The 21,783-nt window shown below is 47.6% G+C and overlaps 8 protein-coding genes across 8 annotated transcripts; 3 read left to right on the forward strand and 5 right to left on the reverse strand.

Annotated features, from left to right (window-relative positions):
- Positions 1-121: 121 nt before the first annotated feature.
- GGS22DRAFT_176036 (glycoside hydrolase family 115 protein) lies at positions 122-4,073 on the forward strand. Its single transcript, XM_047963355.1, has 3 exons — positions 122-920; positions 1,050-2,793; positions 2,861-4,073. The coding sequence occupies exons 1-3, from the start codon at positions 606-608 to the stop codon at positions 4,018-4,020; spliced, it is 3,219 nt and encodes a 1,072-aa protein (XP_047813885.1). The 5' UTR covers positions 122-605; the 3' UTR covers positions 4,021-4,073.
- Positions 4,074-4,521: 448 nt separating this feature from the next.
- GGS22DRAFT_100416 (kinesin-domain-containing protein) lies at positions 4,522-8,457 on the forward strand. The gene is made up of 4 exons (XM_047957665.1): positions 4,522-4,848; positions 4,906-4,945; positions 5,012-5,131; positions 5,232-8,457. The coding sequence occupies exons 1-4, from the start codon at positions 4,803-4,805 to the stop codon at positions 8,182-8,184; spliced, it is 3,159 nt and encodes a 1,052-aa protein (XP_047813886.1). The 5' UTR covers positions 4,522-4,802; the 3' UTR covers positions 8,185-8,457.
- A 593-nt stretch (positions 8,458-9,050) lies between these two features.
- On the forward strand, positions 9,051-10,322 carry GGS22DRAFT_100454 (DUF1295-domain-containing protein). Its single transcript, XM_047957667.1, has 3 exons — positions 9,051-9,261; positions 9,319-9,804; positions 9,853-10,322. The coding sequence occupies exons 1-3, from the start codon at positions 9,141-9,143 to the stop codon at positions 10,206-10,208; spliced, it is 963 nt and encodes a 320-aa protein (XP_047813887.1). The 5' UTR covers positions 9,051-9,140; the 3' UTR covers positions 10,209-10,322.
- GGS22DRAFT_100427 (Mss4-like protein) lies at positions 10,304-11,915 on the reverse strand. Its single transcript, XM_047957666.1, has 7 exons — positions 11,885-11,915; positions 11,714-11,828; positions 11,193-11,658; positions 11,068-11,100; positions 10,951-10,996; positions 10,872-10,901; positions 10,304-10,720 (listed from the first exon to the last, which is right to left on the reverse strand). Exons 3-7 carry the CDS (start codon positions 11,366-11,368, stop codon positions 10,436-10,438), a joined length of 570 nt encoding a protein of 189 aa, XP_047813888.1. The 5' UTR covers positions 11,369-11,658; positions 11,714-11,828; positions 11,885-11,915; the 3' UTR covers positions 10,304-10,435.
- A 291-nt stretch (positions 11,916-12,206) lies between these two features.
- Positions 12,207-13,123, reverse strand: GGS22DRAFT_198377 (uncharacterized protein; the record flags this gene model as incomplete). The annotated part of the gene is made up of 2 exons (XM_047966126.1): positions 12,207-12,842; positions 12,873-13,123. The coding sequence occupies 2 exons, from the start codon at positions 13,121-13,123 to the stop codon at positions 12,596-12,598; spliced, it is 498 nt and encodes a 165-aa protein (XP_047813889.1). The 3' UTR covers positions 12,207-12,595.
- Positions 13,124-13,562: 439 nt separating this feature from the next.
- GGS22DRAFT_100501 (uncharacterized protein) lies at positions 13,563-15,631 on the reverse strand. Its single transcript, XM_047957669.1, has 2 exons — positions 13,840-15,631; positions 13,563-13,628 (listed from the first exon to the last, which is right to left on the reverse strand). The coding sequence occupies exon 1, from the start codon at positions 15,223-15,225 to the stop codon at positions 14,125-14,127; it is 1,101 nt and encodes a 366-aa protein (XP_047813890.1). The 5' UTR covers positions 15,226-15,631; the 3' UTR covers positions 13,563-13,628; positions 13,840-14,124.
- A 1,099-nt stretch (positions 15,632-16,730) lies between these two features.
- On the reverse strand, positions 16,731-17,826 carry GGS22DRAFT_100493 (mediator of RNA polymerase II transcription complex subunit 8-domain-containing protein). Its single transcript, XM_047957668.1, has 2 exons — positions 17,586-17,826; positions 16,731-17,472 (listed from the first exon to the last, which is right to left on the reverse strand). Exons 1-2 carry the CDS (start codon positions 17,714-17,716, stop codon positions 16,872-16,874), a joined length of 732 nt encoding a protein of 243 aa, XP_047813891.1. The 5' UTR covers positions 17,717-17,826; the 3' UTR covers positions 16,731-16,871.
- A 575-nt stretch (positions 17,827-18,401) lies between these two features.
- On the reverse strand, positions 18,402-21,270 carry GGS22DRAFT_176052 (choline-sulfatase). The gene is made up of 3 exons (XM_047963356.1): positions 20,003-21,270; positions 18,980-19,887; positions 18,402-18,908 (listed from the first exon to the last, which is right to left on the reverse strand). Exons 1-3 carry the CDS (start codon positions 20,675-20,677, stop codon positions 18,785-18,787), a joined length of 1,707 nt encoding a protein of 568 aa, XP_047813892.1. The 5' UTR covers positions 20,678-21,270; the 3' UTR covers positions 18,402-18,784.
- Between the last annotated feature and the right edge of the window lie 513 nt (positions 21,271-21,783).

Raw genomic sequence — 21,783 nt, forward strand, 5'->3', positions numbered from 1 at the left:
TACTTCGCTGTAAGGGACCCCCGCACCTTGCCAATGGCGCTAATTACAGTGGAACCAGCACTATGCGGGGAAATGTTAGCGCATCATCTCCTTGTACGCAGTAAAGTCTCAATGTTGCCAACTTGATTCTCACTTCAAATTACCCGCGAACCGATCCTTTGTAATTCTTCAACCATTCGACTCACCATCGAGATCCCCAATGCGGAGTATGATTATACGCTATAGTCAATTCAGGCACCTTGGTACTTGGCAATCAACCAGATCTTGGGTAGTATTCCCGATATTACGTCTCCTTACTGTCTAGGAGATGCATACGAGATGTCTAGTGAAGGTATGCGGTGAATTCGGCGAGACAAGGTCAATTGTTCCACCTTCACGATGGCGGGCCACTTCAGCTATCAACCAGGGCCCGTCAGGGTAGCTTTTCCCGGGTGGTTCCGAACCTGATTTAATGGTATCTATATATTTCTCCTGTTTCCATATTCAATTCACGATGTGATTGTATTCCTCCTTGCCTTTCCGTGCTTGGAAGTAGGCTCGACTAGAACACTCAGTTCTAGTACGAAAAGTTCTCTGGGGCAGATTGTCAAATCAAGCCATCAATCATGCGACTCTCGCTTTTTAGATGCCAGTTCCTAGCAGCTGTAACTGGATTCGCTCCTTTCGTAGTCGCACTTGGACAACAGCAGATAATTGGCTTTGCCAATAGCGACGGAGCTTTCCAAATAGCTGGTGGATCGATTGCCCAGCCACAGATCCTCGTCTCAAGTAATGATTACTGGGGAGTTATTCGAGCGGCCGGTGATCTTACGAAGGACTTTGGTCGAGTGACCGGAACTAACTTCACGCTGAGCAACGGGGAAGCTGGAGCTGAACCAGCAGTATACGAATATAAACCGATCACAAGGAATTATACTCATGTGAGTTGAACCATCCAATTTTTTATACAGCATCAAACCCACCGGGATACAATACAAACATAAATTGGACCATTGATAAGGTAAAAATGCCTTAGAACTATCATTTGCTAACTAGTATATCAAACATAGTATGAGGTCAATAATACGCAGGTGTTTCACGGCCCCGCGTATACTAACCCATCAGCTGAGAATACTGTCATAATTGTTGGCACATTAGGTCATTCTAAAGTTATTGATGACCTTGTCGCCGCCGGGAAGTTAAATACCTCGGATATTGAGGGGAAATGGGAATCATTCACAACTAGCATTGTCCAGGACCCGATAGCCGGCTGTTCCAAAGCAGTGATCATAGTAGGTAGTGATCCTCGCGGCACAATCTTCGGAATATACGACATCAGCGAACAGATTGGCGTTAGTCCGTGGTATTGGTGGGCGGATGTTCCGATTAAGCAATCTAAGGATATCTACGTCTTGCCTGATGGTAAAGTCCAAGGCCCCCCTTCGGTCAAATATCGTGGCTTTTTCATAAATGACGAGCAACCTGGGTTATCAGGATGGGTTGGATGGAACTACCCCGACACTCCTTACGGAGTTGGATATAACGCCGACTTTTACTCGAACGTGTTCGAACTTTTACTTCGATTGCGGGCGAATTACCTATGGCCGGCTCTTTGGGCAACCATGTTTGAAGTTGATGATCCGACAAGCCAACCACTTGCTGACGCATGGGAGATTGTCCTAGGAAGTTCGCACACGGAACCAATGATGCGTGCCCAGAACGAGTTTGGGACATTTTATATTGATGAAGGTCTTGGACCTTGGGCGTACAATCTGAATAACAAGACGATCGACGAGTACTTTGTCTACGGTGCTCAACGGGCCAAGCCCTATGCTCGGAATAGTTTATGGACTATGGGTATGCGGGGGACTGGAGATACTGCTATTGAGGGTTTAGGTGTGGAGTTTATTGTCAGCATGCTGGAAGCTCTCGTTCATAACCAACGAGCCATCATCGAAGATGTGCTGGATGTCAAAATTGAAGAGGCCCCTCAGCTATGGTGCCTTTACAAGGAGGTTATGTCATATATACAACAAGGCTTGACAATCCCTGAAGATATCACCCTTTTATGGGCGGATGACAACTGGGGGAATGTTCGGAGAGTACCCATCGGGAATGAAACGACGCGATCTGGAGGTGCCGGTGTCTATTACCACTTCGATTATGTTGGTGACACCAGAAATTACAAGTGGATCAATACGGTACAATTAGAGAAGACGGCAGAACAGATGCAACTTGCATACGCTCACGGTGCTGACCGTATATGGATTGTCAACGTCGGAGATCTGAAACCTTTAGAGATTCCGCTCACTCACTTCCTCGACATGGCGTACGACATTAATAAATGGGGAGTAGACGACGTTAGTAACTGGACTCTTGCCTGGGCAACCCGCGAATTTGGCCCAGAATACGCCTCGTCAATTACGGAAATCATGACGCGTTTTGGCATGTTTGCCGCAAGAAGGAAATTCGAATTAGTTGAACCTTATGTTTATTCGACTATCAACTACAACGAAGGAGATGCGGTATTAGGTCAATGGCAGGGTCTGGCTCAAGACGCGCAAGCAATCTATGATCAACTAGACGAGGCTCACCAACCAGCATTTTTTGAGATGATTCTTCACCCAATCCTTGGTGGCCAGATCATTCACCAAGTTCATATTGGCGCCGCAAGGAATATGGTTTACGCAAATCAACACCGAAACGCAGCAAATGAGATGATCTCTTCAGTATTAGCTAGTTTCGACGCCGATGCTGAGCTCACAATTAGGTGGGATAGTTTGCTAGATGGGAAATGGAAGCACATGCTAGACCGTATGTCAAACTCCCTAGTACTTTCTTGATTCTTTAAACATGTCTTTGAAGGTTGCTAATTTTATAGAAACCCACTTTGGCTACGATGGTTACTGGCAGCAGCCAATGCGAAATGTTCTTCCAGCTATGGCTTACGTCCAGACTGCGATATCTTCAATAGCAGGCAGCGTAGGAATCGCCGTCGAAGGATCGAATGCCAGTATTCCGGGAGACGACAAATACCATGCGAATTCCGGGAATACCCTCGTGCTCCCGTCGTTGGATCCTTATGGCCCCGTAATACGCTGGTTTGACGTATTTTCCAGGGGTAAAGTTAACTGTGATTGGAAAGCAGAAACTGACTTGCCTTGGGTAAAACTGTCACAATACAACGGAACTGTAGGACCCGATAATGGTACAGACAGCCGAGTCTTCGTCTCAGTAGACTGGGCAAATGCACCACAGATCGTCAACAACACAGTAGCCAATATTAATTTCTCGACTGGTTGCGGTCGTCAAGGGTTTTCGAATTGGTACGGTCGACCGATCGTACAACTTCCTATCAACTTGCGGACAGTTCCATCCAACTTTTCATTGGGCTTTGTCGAGTCCGACAAGCACGTTGCAATCGAAGGACCACACTACCAACGTATTCATACACCGTCAAACGTACCTGCAGACTCGGGTATCACTTACAAGACTCTGAAAAACTACGGGCGCACGCTTGGTGGAGTAACTCTATGGCCGCAAAGCACGTCGCCTCAGACGCCCGAGACCGCTCCAGCTCTTGAATACGATTTGTACCTGTTTACCAATATATCGAAGGCTAACGTAACGCTGCATCTTTCGCCGACACAGAATTATCTATCAGACGAAACGCCTCTCGAATTTGCTGTGTCTCTGTTTCCTGCAGGTGCGGAGCAGGCCGAACCGCAGGTTGTCCAATTCGTCGGTGACAGCGTCGGGGTGGACATGCCACCTGGCTGGGGTCGTGCAGTAGCCGATGTTATTTGGGGGCTTGCACCGATCCACAACACGACGACGACGTGGAATATTGCTCAGGAAGGAGCCTATACGCTTAGGATCTGGGGGCTAGCACCGAGCGTCATCGTGCAGAAGGTCATTGTGGATTTAGGTGGTGTTAGACCAAGTTATTTGGGTCCGCCGGAGAACTTCTTTCTGGGGAGGGACGAGATTGGTGTGTATAACCAGACTAGTTTCGCGGACGCATATAGATATGTAGGGTAAAAGCCCTATTGCTATTTTAATCATGATAGCATCATATAATACAAATCAACTACCTAACTATTATACAATGGTTTAATTCTGGTCTTTCTGCACTGGATTACAATGTGTTGAGTATTCGATTATTATTGTCAAGATTGTATTGAGGAATACTATTATAATACAGCATCATATGAACAACAATTATTTGGTGTTGATATACTAAGGTACCTCCCCTATGAAGAAATCGTCTCTGATTGGGTAAAAACTAATTGAAACAAATGTTCTGGGGTGCACTAATTTAGCGAAGCTGCTAACAGCCAATCCAAAGCTTCTCAGCTAGGGGGTGTGTTTTGGTTCTCCACTACTTTTACATCGGGGCTGAAGGCTAAAAACAAGGCAGCTGCCGGTTGCTGTGGTGACTTTTAGTAGGGTACAATCAACACTGTTTTTTAGCGGGTTTTAATGTTTTAATACAATAATACTTAGCAGCAATTGTCCCATTGACAACATTGAAATTTTTGATGACTACACCGTACCTCCTACATCTTCCACATGAATCACGAATCATACGGGTCTTGACGACGCCTTACCCTAATACTAACAAAAACAGTTGGTCTAATTTATAATTTGGCGTTAGAAAACACGGCGATTGTTGATTCCTTTACTTACCTACACGAGCACTCACTATTTCTCGCTCTTGCTTATGACGACAGCTTTACTTTAACTTCATGACGATTTTGTAGGGGGAGCTCAATTAAGGGGATATAACAACAACAGCAGCAACCATTACATAGGCGCCCAGCATGGCTTCATTCAAGGATCCGGGTGCTTCGTCCATCACCGTCGCAGGTAAGATAGCCGAACTACATCAGATAGGGGAGACGGTACTAATATAGATGTTAAAAGTGCGAGTGCGGCCATTCACAATCAGAGAAGCAGCACAATTGTACGTCAGCCTGGCCCAATATACGAATTGATATGAATGACCACGGTTCTAACATGATAACCACAGGCAACGCAACGATGACGGCACTCTATTCCTAGGAGATGGTTCCTTAGCAGCAGCTCCTCAACCGAAGCTTAAGCAAAGTGGCATACGCTCCGTTATTAAAGTAGTCGATGACCGATGCCTGTATGTTTACACGCCCCTATAAATACACATGTACATATATACATCTTTGATCATTAAAATTCATACGGTTAATAGCTGACAACTGACATCTTTATCACAGAGTATTCGATCCACCGGAAGATAACCCCGTGCAGAAGTTTTCCAGATCGGTAGTGCCGAATGGCAAGAAAGTCAAAGACCAAGTCTTCGCCTTCGACCGAATATTCGACGAGAACACCTCCCAGACAGAAGTATACGAGGCTACGACAAAGACCTTATTAGATAGCGTCCTCGACGGCTACAATGCGACTGTATTTGCGTACGGAGCCACAGGATGCGGCAAGACGCATACAATCACCGGAACTTCTCAGATGCCTGGAATCATATTCTTGACGATGCAAGAGCTCTTCGAGAAGATTTCCGACCGTAGCGACGAGAAACATACTGAGATATCCTTATCATATTTAGAGATCTACAACGAAACTATTCGAGATCTGCTAGTCCCCGGCGGCAGCAAGCAAGGATTGATGCTCCGCGAGGATTCCAACGCAGGCGTCACCGTGTCCGGACTCACAAGTCATCATCCAAAAGACGTACAAGAAGTTATGGACATGATCGTCCAGGGAAACGAGTACCGGACGGTATCGCCTACGGAGGCGAATGCAACTTCATCTCGATCTCACGCCGTCCTTCAGATTAACATCGCCCAGAAAGATCGCAACGCAGCCGTCAATGAACCCCACACTATGGCAACCCTGAGCATCATTGATCTTGCAGGTAGCGAGCGAGCCAGCGCCACCAAGAATCGAGGAGAGAGGCTCATGGAGGGTGCAAATATCAACAAGTCCTTGCTCGCGTTAGGCAGCTGTATTAATGCGCTCTGCGATCCTCGAAAGAAAAACCACGTACCTTACCGAAACAGCAAGCTGACACGCCTATTGAAGTTCTCATTGGGAGGTAACTGCAAGACGGTCATGATAGTTTGTGTTAGCCCGTCTAGCGCCCACTTTGACGAGACGCAAAACACTCTACGATATGCCAACCGAGCAAAGAACATCCAGACCAAGGTGACGCGGAACGTTTTCAATGTCAATCGACACGTCAAGGACTTCTTGGTCAAGATCGACGAACAGATGGCCTTGATTAACGAACTCAAGGCACAGCAGAAGGACGCCGAGAGAATATTTTTCGCCAAGTTTCAGAAGCAATTGGAGAAGAAGAGTTGGTCTGTAAAAGAAGGTGTTCAGAGGATCCAAACAGCATATGAGAATTCACAGGCCGAGCGACAAGAAAAGGTTAACCTTATGAAGAAGCAACGCGGTATCGAGCGCCGTATTGGACTATTATCATCATGGATTGCGGCGTTTGATACGGTTTGTGATATGAAAGAAGACGAGGATGACATGCCATCCAACCTTACAACCATGCGCAAAACAGCAGTAGGCATTCAACTAGAACTCGAGGACAGCCGACAGCATATCCACCAAAAGCTGAACAAGATGAATTGGGAGCGCGCTATTGACGGAGCTCTCCAACATAGTATCAGCCAACTACCTTCGGGTGATGGACATGCAGTGGACAACGGCGAGGTCGAAAGTCTAACAAGAGAGGCAGAATTATGGAAAGCCAATTTTGCTCGAGAAGCTGATCGCGAAGTTCTCGAGCAAGATCGCGCAGGTGATGCGGGCATTATGCAAGTCCTCTTGACGGCGCAATTCGAAATCCTCTCATCCCTCGCGGATACCATAAATATGAGCGAAGAAGAGGCGGTTGCCCACGCCAAGAATATTATCCACCGTTTGCTCGACACCGGGTTTACGGCTACTGCTCAAGTAGTCAAACCTGACGGAGGTAAAATGCCAGTAGAAGCATTCCCTCCTACAAAACGCGGGACCCCGAAACGTAAGAAGACGGCAAACCTCAGCAAAGAGGCAGTTAAACCGATACCAAACCCGGCCTTGGCGGCTGTTGTAGCATCTCAGCCACAGCCGATGCCTGGGTCGCCATTTAAGGGGTCACCTCGACGCCGTAAGGCACTCAACGCACGAAAAGGCGTCTCGTTTACCCCTTCCAAGAAGAAGTCGCCTTCCAAACGTGGAGTGCGATGGCGCGACGACGATGGCGAATCTGGCACTTTAGCAGACTTCGAAAAGACTCCTCAAAAGTTCGGGTATTCGCCGGAACGCAGCTCACCACAGAAGGCGATACCGCAAGTTTCTGCTATCCCGCTCATCCTTCACAAGGATAACACAGATAGTGCTAATGAGGAATCAAGTCCTTCTCTTACTATTCCAGAGATATCAAGCATCCCCGTCTCGAAGCCTAACAGGTTTCAGGCAGGATTCTTGTCAAAAGCTCGACCATCGGATGCTGGAGGCTCACCCACACCACCTACCATCTCCATAAACCCCACATCATCTTCTTCTGAGGGCGAGGATAAGCCTAGCCCTTTGCGAAATCTCGATGTCTCGAGAGCAGCTAATATCTACTCTCCGAAGACACGCCTTTCTCTAAGCCCCTCACAAATACCCGCACCTCGTGTATCATCATTTTCGTCTTACGACGAGAACCACCCCCCTTCATCCGATTCAGAAAATTCCGCGATCATCGACACGTCTAAGCTACGTTCGGCGATCCACGCGAGCAAGAGACCAAAGCGTCTATCCTCGTTAGCGGGAAGCGTAACGGGCGCCGCTTCGGCCTCTAGAAGAGTGTCGTCAATCGGATCCCTTACCGGCGCACACAAGACCAGCGTTAGTTACTCGGGTCCCCTCGCATCAAGCACAAACGGCATCTCGCGATTACGACGTGGTAGTGCGGAGCGTCGTAGGAGCCCTCCCATCAGCTGCTCGCCGCAAGATATGGGCGTAGGTCAGTCCAAGGCTTTTACGCCCGGCCAGGCTAGACGCATGAACCTTAGCAGTAGCGTGCGCGGCATGAGCGGACTCGCAAGCCCGAGCGAGAGAAGGGAGAGAATGGAAGCTACTAGCAGCCGTGGCCGTCGAATTACTATTGGTAGTTCGGCGATGGCTGGTGGTAGCATGAGGAGGGACAGAGGAAGCAGTTGGCGATGAATTCTCCATGATGACTGTATAAATGCGGTGGATTTAAGACATGCACGAATGAGGAGTCGGGTTGTGGAATGAGCTTGTTTTTGCAGATTGCGCGCATCTTTGTTCCCGTTGGAAGTCTCCAGTCGAGACAGGAGTTCTGGGTGGTTCTTTTTTTTTATTACTGTCCCATTCTCGCTACATCACGATCGGTCGGCAGACAGACACGTATAGGAGTTGGGGGGGTTCTGTATCAAGTAATTTTCTGTATTAACTAGGGTCCGGTCGCATTGCTACCAGGCTGCGCTTTGGCTGCTCTGGTAAATGCGATTCTTATGTTCATTCTTCATGGGCGATGGGCGGGATGATTGGTGATATGGTGATTTGGCGAGAGTGTGGTGCATGATTGTACGTTTATCGTTCTGCTAATGGGCTTGAGAATTGACTTTTTGGTGTTAAATTTGGTTGAGTTGAGTAGAATGAGTCTTTGCTGGATGAGGCCTTGATTAGATGCGAACAGAGAGCGCCAAATGATGACGTCGCGGGGCTGGATTACAGTGGTACGGAGACTAAACTCTAGCAGGCGCTAGGGATTTAGTGCTGAACTTTAGCGATTGTCGGGGTGTTCTGTTATCACCGCCATCGAATCTCGTGATCTGTCTCATTGAGAATCTTCATGATTCATCATATCATAGCCATGTATCCCTTATTGATTTAAAACTACATAAATTGGAATCGATAATGATTATCGTAAAAAGGAAAGGGGAACTTGGAATAGATATATCACCCCACCGTTTCATTCCCAACTACAGGGCTCAACTGTTTCATAATTCTCTATTGCGTTTGATCCTCATTCTCGTTATCCTTATTTCCTAGACACGTCTAAATCATAGAAATTGAAGCTTTTTCCACTTAAAATAAAATAATTTACATAATTCGAAATAATAAGACAGTTTCTCATATACGTCGAATCCGAAATCATGGTAGACGGCATCCACGTCCTCGACAGGTACTACCTCGCCATCACACTACTTATTACAATCGCATACCAGCTATTCTTCTTCTCAATCGCATTCAGCCTCAAATTCGACAAATTAACAGGTTCACCTCCCAACTTCCCAATATACATACCTCTTGCCACCACTAACCCAACCGTAGACTTCGCCGGAGGCACCAACTTCGTAGTCCTAGCCATCATCACCTTAGCATTCAGCCGCAACCCCGATGCACGGCAGATAGTCGCATCGGTGTTCATCATGGCCTGGGGCCTGCGTCTCTCGCTCTTCCTGCTATATCGCGTGCTCAAGACGGGCAAGGACGATCGCTTCGACGACAAGCGCGATAAATTCTTCCCTTTCCTCGGCTTCTGGGTGTTCCAGATGCTGTGGGTGTGGATTGTGTCGTTGCCCGTCACGGTGTTGAATTCGCCCGCTGTCCGGGAGTACTCTCCCCAAGCGTCTTTTGGGACAGGTCGGGATATCGCGGGCGTGGTTTTGTTTGCGATTGGATTTGTTATGGAGAGTGTGAGCGATGTGCAGAGGATGGTGTTTAGGGCGAAGAATGATAAGAGCGCGTTTTGCGATACGGGGTTCTTTGGCTGGTGTCGGCATCCGAATTATTTTGGCGAGATTATTATGCAGTTCTGTGAGTTTTCTGGCTTGTGGTACCGGTAATGTGTGCTGACAACGATAGCTATTTACATGATAGCAGTTTCTGCCGCGGCAGACGGCTCGGTCGGCGGACAAGCCTTTAAAGCCCTCTACGCCACGATTTTGGGGCCGTTCTTCCTCACCATCCTTCTTATGTTTGTATCAGGCCTTCCGCTTTCCGAGCGCCCTGGAGCCAAGAAGCGTTATGAGAATGGTCTGAGTTGGGATGCTTACCAGCGGTATCTGAATCGCACTAGCATTCTTATTCCATTTCCTCCTCAGATCTATGAGAAGCTTCCTACTTTCGCCAAGAGGACTGTATTCCTCGAGTTTCCCATATACGTGTTTGACCCTGCCAAGCATTCGGATATCGCAAAACAACAACCTGCGACGAGATGAGACTATTATCGGTACAGACGATCGGAAGATTTTGAGTCGTTCAAAAGCAGCTTTGTAAATTTAATGGCGAGGGAAGCCATTTTGGGAACAAAATCATTAAATATTCATAATCATGACTCACTAATCTACGGCCCGTATATCCCGGAGATATGTACAAATTACCATCAATCGCCGCGTCGGTAACTCCAGACCCTTGGTATCGGCACCACAACCGGTGTAGAAAGATATTAGATAGGAGCTCCTACTATATCCAATTTACCGCTCAACTCGCAAGCGCCCTTTACAGAACTCGAACTCGGAGCTTTCTCCATAATGTTTTCTCGGGTGGGCCAGCCGCCAGTTCCCACGAGCATCCCGGGGGCATCGGGAGGTTGGTCGAGAGATTCCTGCGAAGTGCAATACTCGGATTCTGAAGGCTCTTCTGAGAAAGCCTCCGAGCCCTCGGGGATAGGGACCATGGCAGATTTAGTCCAAATATGGATGGCGCGGGACCAATCGAGTCCCTCTAGGCACTTCAGTCGTGTCTGTGATTAGTATTCAAGGTTCAAGGATGGCAATGACGGCGGTTTGGGGTTATAAGGATTCTCTTATGACTTCGGGCTTCAAACGATTCAAGCTTAAAATAGGGGCGAATAGGGTGTGACGAATCTAGAGTGTACATACCCCTCCTTTAACAGAGACGACATTCTTGCCCTTGATCGCTGTTAGCAATTGTATCATATAGGTCATGCAAAATGCTCACCGGCGTAGTGTGGATGAGCCTTGTACCACAGTTGCGACAGAAATAACTAATGGAAATCGTATTAATTAACTCGAGAACGCCACCTAATGAGACAGAAGGGCTGCATGTGAAACTTACCAATACAACGAATGTCCTGTGTGTGTTGGTCGACTATCACAATATCAATTAGCCAAAGAACTATTCATATACACTTAACCAACCCCTTAATTGGACAGGTGTGTACGAATCTTCCGAAGACTCACGTATAGCAAGCCAGCAGCTCAGCCTGTGGCAACGGAAACCGGGGGAAGATAGCTGATGTGCCAAAGGCGGAGCTTGTTTGGCGACGACATTCGGCACAGTGGCAAATATACAGCGCGAGAGGCTTGTCCAGGGGTGTCTTAAACGAGACGGCGCCACATTGACAACGGGCTTCCATGGTGCATTTCTTCTTTTTCTTTCTTTCTCCGGACGGAAGATGATGGTCGGAGTAAAGAAACAGATGAGATGAAGGTTAGTACAGCAGCCTGCAGGTATTTATATTCGATATGTTTACAAGAGATGCTCGTAAACTCCTCCAGTCAACAACATAGACGTAAACAACTATTTCAGGGGTCGGGGATCGATGTCCGTTAATGGAGTAGGATGACAATGTTTAGTTGAGTCAGCGGGCCGAAGCCGTCGTGCCTGACTGTCTGGTCAGGGTCTCACGATCCCCGCATATGTAATCTCGATCGAATTAGTCATCAGCCCTATATCACCTAGTACTAGGTATAGGACACACCTGATACTTCAATTCAAGTGTTTTTAAGGATTTATGAATATTCTGCTCAATCACACCAAATAGGTACCTAATATTCGAGTGTAACAAACATCACAATAATATCGTTGCGCAGTAGCTAAAACGAACAGGTCAGTTAGACTCAGCTCCGCGGACCTCGTTGGGGTAAATTACAAATGACATCACGATATCACAATATTCCTTGCTGCTTGCTCTGAGTCATTCTTTCATCTACCAACGCGAAATTAGCAGAATCTCGCATAAACTAAAAGCACTTAATTCAATATTCCATGCTCGATAATCTGACCAATTATGGCTTACGATTCAATAATTGGAAGATTGAATGCTGACTATAGACTTATTATGTAACTGGGTTATGTAACCGGGATTCGCTCACTGGGCAGTTGAGAAAGCACGCGTTGTGGCGTTACCTATCGATTCTCGACATAGTTGCCTATTTTATTTTCTACGCATAGTCATGAACTCAAAGAAAGCAGTCGTATATTGGTAGCAACTACCTAGGTATCTTCATTGTACTGATGCAAGTAGTTTCGTGAAACTCGGAATAAAACACCCATATGCGAGTTCCTCCCCCATAAGAAGATATCGATAAACGAAAGACGAATTGTAACCATACTTTCGAGAACTAATGCTGAATATCCTCAATGTGCGATGTCGAAGAGTACCCCGATGTCATAACGTCGTGTTTCGTTCGTACCCGTGTGGTTCAATGTTACTTGCTGTGTTGCTAATAGCCAGACGTGGAAGAGTCGTCTTGTGCTTTTTAGATGCTGAGCGATGGGATCCCCGACGTTCTGTGTCGTTTCAGCGGTTACATGGAATAGTTGACACTCTCCATGTCCTCCCACTTCCATCCCACGCCATCTACCACACCTCGTTCCAGCCCGTTTCCTCGTTCTTCTTGACCTCGCCCGTATCGAAGACATCGGGTTGAATATCGTCCAGATCCGGCTGACTCGCATCGCTCAGCGCCACGGAAGTTCGTCGCTCCCACATGCCCGCCGTAACATTTCCGCCATCCATCTCAACCACACTCTCGATCTCCAAACCCAATCCCTGAACCTCAGTCTCGTCCTCCTCCTCCACCAATTCTCTCTCGCGAGTCATAGAGCTATTCACATTCGACCAGCATCCCTAGTACTTGTCGACATAGTGCAGGCCCAAGATCGGGACGGAGAAGACGCCGATGATCATGTACGCGAAGCCGATGGCGAAGAACCGGAGTCCCGTCATGAAGCACGAGTGCGCCGAGGTCTCGGTGCCGTACCATAAAGTGGATACACCTATGACGAGGGCGGGGATCACGCAGACGGCTGTGAATACGAGAGGGAAGATAGGCACCGTGTCGGGCGTCAGAAGGGAGGTTGTTTCGGGGAGGAATTGATAGGTCATCTTCGCGAAAGGAGGAAGATCGTTGATGTTGTAGGTACCTAGTAATCAGGTATATGGATAACGGATAGGTAGGTTTATTTGGTTGTAATTGCGAAGATCTTCGGGTTTAATGCTTTCCAATAAGGACGTGGTATGATCTGATGTGATATCTAGAGAGTGGGATGTGTTGCCTTTGAAATTGAAAAAATCAGTCAGGCTGGCTGAAGATGAATGAAGTTTTGAGGTGAACTGAATGTAGAGTTAAATATAGATAACTCACAATTAGATTCCCTGAAATGAAATCAGGTGATAGAGGAATCGGAACTCGATACCGAGACTCAACGAAACTGAGTGATAGGTCTCGCGCGTTAGATATGCTGGTGACCTCAATCAAATAAAGATCAGACGATTTATTAGTTATCACGGTATTTCGCGGTATTCACGAGGAGCGATCGTAGTTTCGTATAGACGTCTTATGTATATTATGTGTATACCAAACCGGAAGGAGAAAGGAGTCGGCTCAAGCCTAGCATTATTAGCATTACATCTAGAACATGCTCCGGTGTACCATCCCATCCCCTTTGTTCAACCCAATCAACCAAACCCAGCCCAACCCTGTCCGAACATCCCATCTATATGAGTCTAAAGTTTAAGATGAATCAGAACCAAAACCAATAGAGTACCACAAAGAAACCATGCTGCAGTGGTCGACGTTTCGCTATGAGAAATAACCATACCCAAGAAACGACCGTGGATAGCCTCAGCTTCCCTATCCGTGTTGTTTTCGATAATAAGGTTGTATTGGACTGAACATATACGGTCCCCTGACAGCTCCGAGAGCTTTAGACCCACTTTGGACGTTTCGCCCCCGAACCTTTCCGTTCTAGAGCAGCTGCATCCCGGACCCGTCGGTAGGGACTGCCCTAAGACACGGCCACGTGGGCATAAGCAACCTTTTGTATGATCCATCTCTTCTAGGTAGCGATTGCAATAACGGCAGTAACGATCGTTTCCGTGCCTCCTTATAGATCCCTAGCTCTTTCAACACTGCAAACTCGGACGTATTGTTCCGTCTCAGTCTTCGACTCGTTCAACGCCTCCTCTAAGCTTCGACACCACTCTAGTTTAATATTCTCATCCCAGTCGGCAGCGGACAGCTCGACCTCCAAACACCGGAGCTTTTTGAGTTGCTTAAGTCCATTTTCGACCCATTCTTCTATTTTGCCCTCTTCGTCTCTTACTCCAGCCGTTGGGGCGCCCCTTTGAGGCGAGCCGGCAACAACCCACGAGACTCCCCCACCCGCCACTCCTCCTCCCCCACTACTCAGAATCTTCAGCCTCAACCCTCTTAGTCCTTTCGACCATGCTCCGCACAACTCTTTCCACTCATCCACGTGCCGGCCCGCAAGATCTCGAGACAAGAGCTCGAGTCGGGCGTAGTGCATCGTTTGCATCTGCCAAGACTGTAAGCCCTTAACGAATGAGCGCGCCGCCCACAGGCCCGAGGCGAACCAGTTCACAAAGACGAACTCGTTGTTCCGGAACGGCAGTTCTCTACTCTCGTAGTAGATCTGCTTGCTCACTCTGAGCATCGAGGATGGCATGCAGGAGTACGGACGCCAGGGTGAAAGGAGTGGCGCCGTTCCCGTCGCTACCGGCCCTGGGTCTTCTTCAGGGGTCTTTGTCGTATCGGCATTGGAAGGTGGTGCCGTGATGGCTTGGACGAAGTAGCCACGATTAACCGGGATCGGGTACCATGGTGCAAACTGGGTCAACCTGACGGGGTTCATGAGATGAATCCAGTGGTAGATCTGCTGTCTGATCTCAAGCGGTAGGTCCATGAAAGGGAAGAATCCATCGTCCTCGGAACTGCAGGTAGTAGTATCTATGTCCAGCTCATCTTCCGAACTGCCGTCATTCGATATTTCGCCTAGCATGAGAGCCTCAAATTCGGATAGGTTTTCCTTATTTAAGGATTTTATTTCGGGACATTTGAGATCCATGATGTCGACAGGATCAGGAAGGGTTTGCTCTTCCCCATACTGCTTGCATTGAGTTGATCTCCATGAGATGACGTTTCCGCCCTCCCAATCACAGTCGTCATTGAATTCCTCTCGAATCATGTTGTCCTATTTAGAATTGAGACCGTCCAGAAATTCAGAGTGAAATCTAACAAAGAAAAAAAAGGAGAAAAGGAGAATCGTCCACAATATATTCAACGGGCGTAAAAGTAGAATGAAATGATCACCACGTGCCCAGAAAAGTCGGGAACAAGGGCCCCAATGAATAGTGAGAGGCACAGTAGAAACACCCGCGTAATTTCTTCCAGGATCGCAGTTATGCACTTGATATATGAGACAACACACGATATCGACGGGGTTATACGCTGTTGTTGTTTCGTATCTAACCGTTGACCGCCAAAGATGAGACGGAACAATGAACCAATCAAATACTTAGGTCCGTCAGCAACGAAGTTGGGACGGTTATAAGAATTATCAGGTGAATGGGTGGGAAAACCCGCTGGATATAACATCAGCTTACGACGGGGGGTGGTTCCTTGGTCACGTCGCTGGAGAGCCGCCTGTGCCGTAAGCAAAAGTCATCACCTCTGTAACGGCAATACGACGGCGGCCCGCTTGTAAGGTGCAAACCTGCGAGTCAGCATCGATCTGATTGATTCTGATCGGCTCGTCGAATAGCACAATTCTTAACTATGCTTGGACATCCCTGAAATTGTATTCCGATTGGATTTCTGAAGTATCTATTTCCCTGTTCAAATATCAACACGTATTAGCTTGCGTTGTTTCGGGTATTGCTGCATATAGAGGATTCGCAGTCGCCGGGTTCTAAGAAAGAAATCAAGAAAGCAAAAACCGACAAAACTCCTTTTTTTGTTTTTTAACTCCGCATGAACAGGCGCCATTCGTTTTAGAGACTAGGCCATTGTCATATATCGGGCCGCGTCGGCATTGCAGGAGGATAAATGCAAGCTCAACCACTCAACGAAACATATTGCGTACCTACGTAGGTAGTCAGATCCCGTTCGCGCTTACGTACGGCCGGCACTGGCCTCTCATAGGGCTGAATGGGTCACACAGGGATGCATTCGTGACCGGTCAACGGGAGGAGATGGGGACGCGGTGACTAATCGTGTCTGCGAAGGTCTGCGAAGGGCTTACTGGATTATAATCTAGATTATATCTTGCGGCTTATGTGCGTTGTCTGCGCTGTGCGTGGTGGTGAGGCTGAGAAAACGAGAATCGAATATTTGTTTCCTCCTTTGCTTATTCGCGCAATTAGTTTCACGAGAAAATTTTTGTTATCAGTAGGCTGGGTGGCTGGCTTAATACCTGAGAATTGCTTTTTTCAATTTGCTTATTCCTCATTCCGTCATCGAGTCCGAGACCGCAGGCCTCCAGGCTGACCGGGAACTGTCGGATACCTTTGTCATAAAAGAGATCCCCTCTCTTCCAAAGTTACGCTCTTAACGCCGATCAGTGAGGTAGTATAGAACCCCGAAAATCACTATAGAAGTCTATAGGATCAGGACAGTCAGATTCCGTTACCCCACTCTGTGACAATTGCTTCAGCTCATTCCTCGTGACCTCATCGTTGGAGTAGACGTGGAGACTCGTATGTAAAGCCGCCCATATAATTATAAGCGCCCGCTCGAAAGCCGTCTTAAAAGTGGTACCCATAGGAACTCATCACATCAAACCCTTGGGACTCGGAGAAATATCGCTATGCCACCAATAAGCGCACAGGATTCTCACCGAGAAACAAACTCGCCCCTCGCCGCGAATCGCATGACACTTTCCAGCGCTGCGCCATCGACCTCTTGAGTCGCGACGCCAGGTGCCGGCGGGGGCGGCGGTCGATCAATCTCCATTACGTCGTCGTCACTATCGTCTTCTTCCTCATCCTCGTCCTCCAGCAGCGATCTCTTAAGCCCCGTCCGCACGTTCTCGACCCCCCGCGCGCGCTCTTCCTCCGTGAACATATCATCTCCCTCGCCCTGTACATATTCCGCGAGGCGGTTTTGGAAGAACTCTCGTGTCGATGCCCATACAGCTTCTAATTCCTCGACCCCCTTCCCGCTACCCGTCTCGGCATTGGCGTGTGCATCGGAGGGATCTGATGCTTGAGTCAATCCTGCGAAAATCTTTCTTCCCTCTCCCATCGCCGTCGCGACGTCTGGTTCTGGCTTCTTTCGTAACAGCTGTAGGAGTATCTGCTCCTGGGTGCGACCAGGGAAATTCGTAGAAGGGTGGACCACGATACGGTTGAAGGTGTCTGCCATAGGCATCATGACGCTGAGGACGCTCTGAATCTTGCCTTGTAGAATATCTGCATGGTTCTGAAGCGATTCCCTGAAACGCGATATGATCAGTATATAGGAGCACAGAACACAGGCAAGCAAAGTAAGATAATCAGTAGGTAAGAATGAACAGAATACCGCACTAAACATATACGAGGTACGCACAGGTTTGGAAGCGGATTGCTAGATAAAACGTTCGCCTTGAGGGTGCCAATAGCACTAGAGATCTGCATGAGCCGCAGCCTCGTCGCCTCGAGGGCCTTGTAGTCTTCTGGGGTGAGGGCGGAAGACTCCATGATAGGTCAGGGATAGTTCGAAATCGTTAGGGAGGTACCGATGCGAAGATTAGAGTACTTGAGGATCTGCATGGATTGGCTACATATGTATGTAGGCCGGCAACTAAAGTTGGATGGGTGGATGGGTGAATGGATTAGGATGGGATGGGATTTCTAAATGCGGTGTTCAGTTGTTGAAAGGTAGGGAACATTAAAGTGACAAGTTAGAGTTCTGGAATTCTTCAATAACATTTGTCCAGTGTCCAGTCGCACCTATCGCCTGTTGCACTAACAACATTTAGGAAGGCGAACTGTAGCTTCCTCCAGCTTACGTAAAATCTACAAGGGTTTGTTGGGTTAGACATTTGAGCACGGACAATTTCCTCCCGCTTTTTATTAAGTTTACACCCTCCATTCTATATGTGTAACCCCCGAGTACCGATAGCCGAATACTACACCACTAAAGCGTTAGCGTTAGCCCTGGAGGCATGGTTGGCAGGATGTCAGTACACCTATGTGCAGTAGCTCCACTAGAGGGGCTCTTATCAGGGATCCGTGATTTTCAGGGGTCCACCGGGGCACTGACGTCGCATCCATTTCAACACCATGTGATAGCAGATAGGTAGATTTGACTTAATCTCGAAAATATCAATTCTACCTAGGTAGGTTATCTATCAACTACTACTACCTAGTAGGTATGTATACACCCTACTTGTCTAATAGTGCTACCAAACGGTGCTAATAGTACTAGATCGATGCAGAGTATAGGTAATAGTTACAGATAGGTATCTAGCGCGCGTCTCATTTCATTTTACATCCGTTAAGGGTCATCCGTCATCCGTTATCCATTAACCATCCATATCATAAAAAATCATTCGCCCATAACTCGTCGCTAAATCCCTGTTAAAAACTACACCGTAAATCGGAACTGTCAGGATCAGGACCACGGGTGTAATATAATCCAATCCTGGAATAGGTATGTTTAGGCGCCGTGGAATGCAAATGCATCACCACCCAAATACCCAATCAATCTCCACTCCCGCCTTTTCCGTATCCTGTACCATGATAAGAGACATAAAAATTGGACGGTTACTCGTTATGTGAACCGGCCTGATCGACAACGATATCTCCAGTCTCCCGACCGTATTTGTCAACAGGAGGGTATCTAGCTCGACGCTCTAGATCGTCGAGAGGTAGGAAGGATCGGATGTATCTGGGTAATGTTAGCTTTGGTACTTCTCGTGGTAGGACAGTATCGACAGGTAAGACTGGTAAGTCACATACTTGTTAGTACCGTTGTCACTAGGGTTGTAATCCCAAGCCTCAAATTTGCCCTGGTTCAAGGCACTCCAAACAAGTCTTCGTGTCCTTTGCGACATTAATACCTGTTTTGTGATAGCGTCGAAGTCCCAACGAGACTCGGCTTCAGCCTCGAACTTTTCAAACTTGGCTTTCGCTTCCTCTTCCTCTATAGTCAGAGTCTCCTTCTTATGTACAAGTTGTGCCAGGTTGACAAGCTCAAGAGGATCTCGCTCGAGGTTGTAAAGTTGAGGTGGATCGGTCGGGCAGGTGACATATTTCCAAGGACCACGACGAATCATCATGTACGGGCTGATAGTTCCTTCACCGGTGTACTCTGCGATGACAGTATCGTGGCCCTCACGACCCTCAAGGTGGGGTAGAAGAGAAAGGCCATCCATAGGTAAGCCGGCAACCGGCTTGGTACCGACAAGGTCGCACAACGTCGGGAGGATATCCAGAGTAGAAACATTTTGGGTAACACGGTGGGGGGCAAATCGGGGATCTGATATCAAGAGTGGCACTCTCACAGATGACTCAAAATAGCTCATCTTATACCACAAACCACGCTCTCCAAGCATGTCTCCGTGATCTCCGCTGAAGACGACAATAGTATTTTCGTCAAGCCGGCACTGCTTTAGAACATGAAGAATACGTCCAATGCAATCGTCGACGTAGCTGACAGCGCCGTAGTATGCTCTTCGAGCTCTCTTGATCTGTTCGTCGGAGAAGTTCTCGTCCCAGAGATCACACACCTTTAGCAATCTCTTACTGTGGGCATCATGTTCCTCCCTAGGGATCTTAACCTTCGGCAAGGCAATGTCCACATCTTCGTACAGATCCCAGTACTTTTCTTCGATGGTGTAAGGGTCGTGAGGATGAGTAAGAGAAACCTAGCACGGTGACTCATATTAGCAAAACTTGTCTAGGAAATTCCTATAGCCTTACTCCTAATTACCCATAACTCCGGAATGAAAACACCTCATCATTGAGTGCCTTAGTACGTACCGTCAAGCAGAATGGCCTCTTGTCTGGTCCTTCGCGAACTTGGTCGTACAGAAACTGGGTAGATCTATACATAACCTCTTCATCATAGTCCAGCTGGTTGCTTCGCACGCAACTTCCTGCTTGGAGAATAGAGCTGGCGTTGTGATACCACTCAAGCCGTCTATCCGGATCATCCCAGTTCACAGCCCAGCCAAAGTCTCCAGGATAGATATCGCTAGTAAGACGGGTCTCGTAACCGTGAAGTTGATCTCCAACAAAATGCATTTTTCCTGCCAAGGCAGTATGATAACCCTTAGCACGCAGATAGTGTGCATAGGTGGGCACATCACTTCCGATCTGGGAGGCATTGTCGTAAGCTCCGATCTTCATAGGAAGCTGTCCAGAGATCAAGCTCATACGAGAAGGAGCACAAAGAGGAGAGGGGCAATAAGCCGAGTCAAACTGAACAGACTTAGCAGCTAGGGCATCAAGGTTTGGAGTCTTTATTTGTGACTCTGGGTTGTACATCTTGAGTTGCGGGGCCGCTAGCTGGTCTGCCATGAGAAATAGAACGTTAGGAGGCTTCCCGGGAGAGCCGTTGGTGTTGCTGGTGCCGTTGACACCACCCGCCACCGTCGAGCGAGGGCCGTTAGGGTTTACCCCAGAACGTGGAATAGAATCGATATCAGGAGCCATTGTACGTAGTTACCGTGAATAACTATGAATAGGCTGAAGAAGTTACGATAGGAGAGAGAGAGAGCGAGAGAGCAAGAAAAGTGAGAGGAAGACAGATAAGAAGGAGGTTGGAACAGAGCTAAGAAGAGTCAACTTGAAAAAAGCTCAACACAGCCGGTGTTCGGAGTCAAGGATAATAGATAGAGTTATATACAGAGAGAAGATAATAGAAGAGGTAAAGTTGTAGGAAAGCGGGAAGCAAGCCAATTAAGTAAAAATATTGGAAGAGATTAGCGTGAGAGGTTCAACAACTAGTATCTCTTGTCCAGGCACTATCGGAGGTGAAGATCGTGGAGCTGGCTAAAACGTAACGCTTGCTAGGTTGTCAGTCAGAGCTACTAGATAACTGCAAGGGGAATCGGTGAATTTTCAACCAAGGACGTTTTGAGACGGACGAGAAGTAGGATTTAAAGGAGCCGAAGAACCAAGGAGCCAAATACCAACTGGGGTAGCTGGGCATACGTCTACAGCCTACGTATCATAATAGTATAGTAGAATGTACTATATAATGAAGAAGGTATGTAGTATCTACGATCGATGGACGTTGAATGTACATACATAGGACGTCGAGAATATTGAAACGGTGCTTTACCTAGGGCACAGATAAAACCGGATAGTGGCTGGCGTAATAATGGCGAACGATGGCGAAAACGCTAAGAGAAGACACCGCTGTTTTTACCCCGTGGAGCAACCTTGAAGACTTATTGATAAGAATACCCTATGACTATACCTAGTCCGGAGTTTGCTCAGGGGGTTCCGCATTCTACATATTCTGCCAATTTCTAACCAATCATAAAAGGCTATTACTATGGCCTTTTCCTCAATTGGAATTCACTCGTGTGCTTGATTCGCTCCACCATGCAAGGGGTAACCAGCGAAGTCCATATAGAGATATCACACCATGGCGTATGCGTATATACTAGGTGCTATTCGTGCCGCAGCTTGCAGTAGTACCATAACTTTATTGCCCTCTTAACGCCTGAATGATGGATAAGATATTCAGACTAAAATAATAACCACCTGGCAAGTCTGGCACTGGAAATCTGGGGATTTCAACCTTGGCCCTT

Source organism: Annulohypoxylon maeteangense, assembly GCF_022496945.1.
Source record: "Annulohypoxylon maeteangense strain CBS 123835 unplaced genomic scaffold GGS22scaffold_32, whole genome shotgun sequence".
Taxonomy (NCBI): Eukaryota; Fungi; Ascomycota; class Sordariomycetes; order Xylariales; family Hypoxylaceae; genus Annulohypoxylon; species Annulohypoxylon maeteangense.

What these genes read in the sequence shown, in the direction of transcription:
- GGS22DRAFT_176036 (XM_047963355.1), top strand. Translation starts at nt 606, where the DNA reads ATGCGACTCTCGCTTTTTAGATGCCAGTTCCTAGCAGCTGTAACTGGA. An exon ending in TCACAAGGAATTATACTCAT is followed by an intron (nt 921 to 1,049) that starts GTGAGTTGAACC and finishes TATCAAACATAG; the next exon opens with TATGAGGTCAATAATACGCA. An exon ending in ATGGAAGCACATGCTAGACC is followed by an intron (nt 2,794 to 2,860) that starts GTATGTCAAACT and finishes CTAATTTTATAG; the next exon opens with AAACCCACTTTGGCTACGAT.
- GGS22DRAFT_100416 (XM_047957665.1), top strand. Translation starts at nt 4,803, where the DNA reads ATGGCTTCATTCAAGGATCCGGGTGCTTCGTCCATCACCGTCGCAG. An exon ending in TTCGTCCATCACCGTCGCAG is followed by an intron (nt 4,849 to 4,905) that starts GTAAGATAGCCG and finishes AGATGTTAAAAG; the next exon opens with TGCGAGTGCGGCCATTCACA. An exon ending in ATCAGAGAAGCAGCACAATT is followed by an intron (nt 4,946 to 5,011) that starts GTACGTCAGCCT and finishes TGATAACCACAG; the next exon opens with GCAACGCAACGATGACGGCA.
- GGS22DRAFT_100454 (XM_047957667.1), top strand. Translation starts at nt 9,141, where the DNA reads ATGGTAGACGGCATCCACGTCCTCGACAGGTACTACCTCGCCATCACA. An exon ending in CAAATTCGACAAATTAACAG is followed by an intron (nt 9,262 to 9,318) that starts GTTCACCTCCCA and finishes ACCCAACCGTAG; the next exon opens with ACTTCGCCGGAGGCACCAAC. An exon ending in CGAGATTATTATGCAGTTCT is followed by an intron (nt 9,805 to 9,852) that starts GTGAGTTTTCTG and finishes TGACAACGATAG; the next exon opens with CTATTTACATGATAGCAGTT.
- GGS22DRAFT_100427 (XM_047957666.1), bottom strand. Translation starts at nt 11,368, where the DNA reads ATGGAAGCCCGTTGTCAATGTGGCGCCGTCTCGTTTAAGACACCCCTG. An exon ending in GAGCTGCTGGCTTGCTATAC is followed by an intron (nt 11,101 to 11,192) that starts GTGAGTCTTCGG and finishes ATATTGTGATAG; the next exon opens with TCGACCAACACACACAGGAC. An exon ending in TCGTCTCTGTTAAAGGAGGG is followed by an intron (nt 10,721 to 10,871) that starts GTATGTACACTC and finishes ACACGACTGAAG; the next exon opens with TGCCTAGAGGGACTCGATTG.
- GGS22DRAFT_100501 (XM_047957669.1), bottom strand. Translation starts at nt 15,225, where the DNA reads ATGATTCGAGAGGAATTCAATGACGACTGTGATTGGGAGGGCGGAAAC.
- GGS22DRAFT_100493 (XM_047957668.1), bottom strand. Translation starts at nt 17,716, where the DNA reads ATGGAGTCTTCCGCCCTCACCCCAGAAGACTACAAGGCCCTCGAGGCG. An exon ending in AGCAATCCGCTTCCAAACCT is followed by an intron (nt 17,473 to 17,585) that starts GTGCGTACCTCG and finishes ATCGCGTTTCAG; the next exon opens with GGAATCGCTTCAGAACCATG.
- GGS22DRAFT_176052 (XM_047963356.1), bottom strand. Translation starts at nt 20,677, where the DNA reads ATGGCTCCTGATATCGATTCTATTCCACGTTCTGGGGTAAACCCTAAC. An exon ending in AGAGGCCATTCTGCTTGACG is followed by an intron (nt 19,888 to 20,002) that starts GTACGTACTAAG and finishes TCACCGTGCTAG; the next exon opens with GTTTCTCTTACTCATCCTCA. An exon ending in AGTGACAACGGTACTAACAA is followed by an intron (nt 18,909 to 18,979) that starts GTATGTGACTTA and finishes AACATTACCCAG; the next exon opens with ATACATCCGATCCTTCCTAC.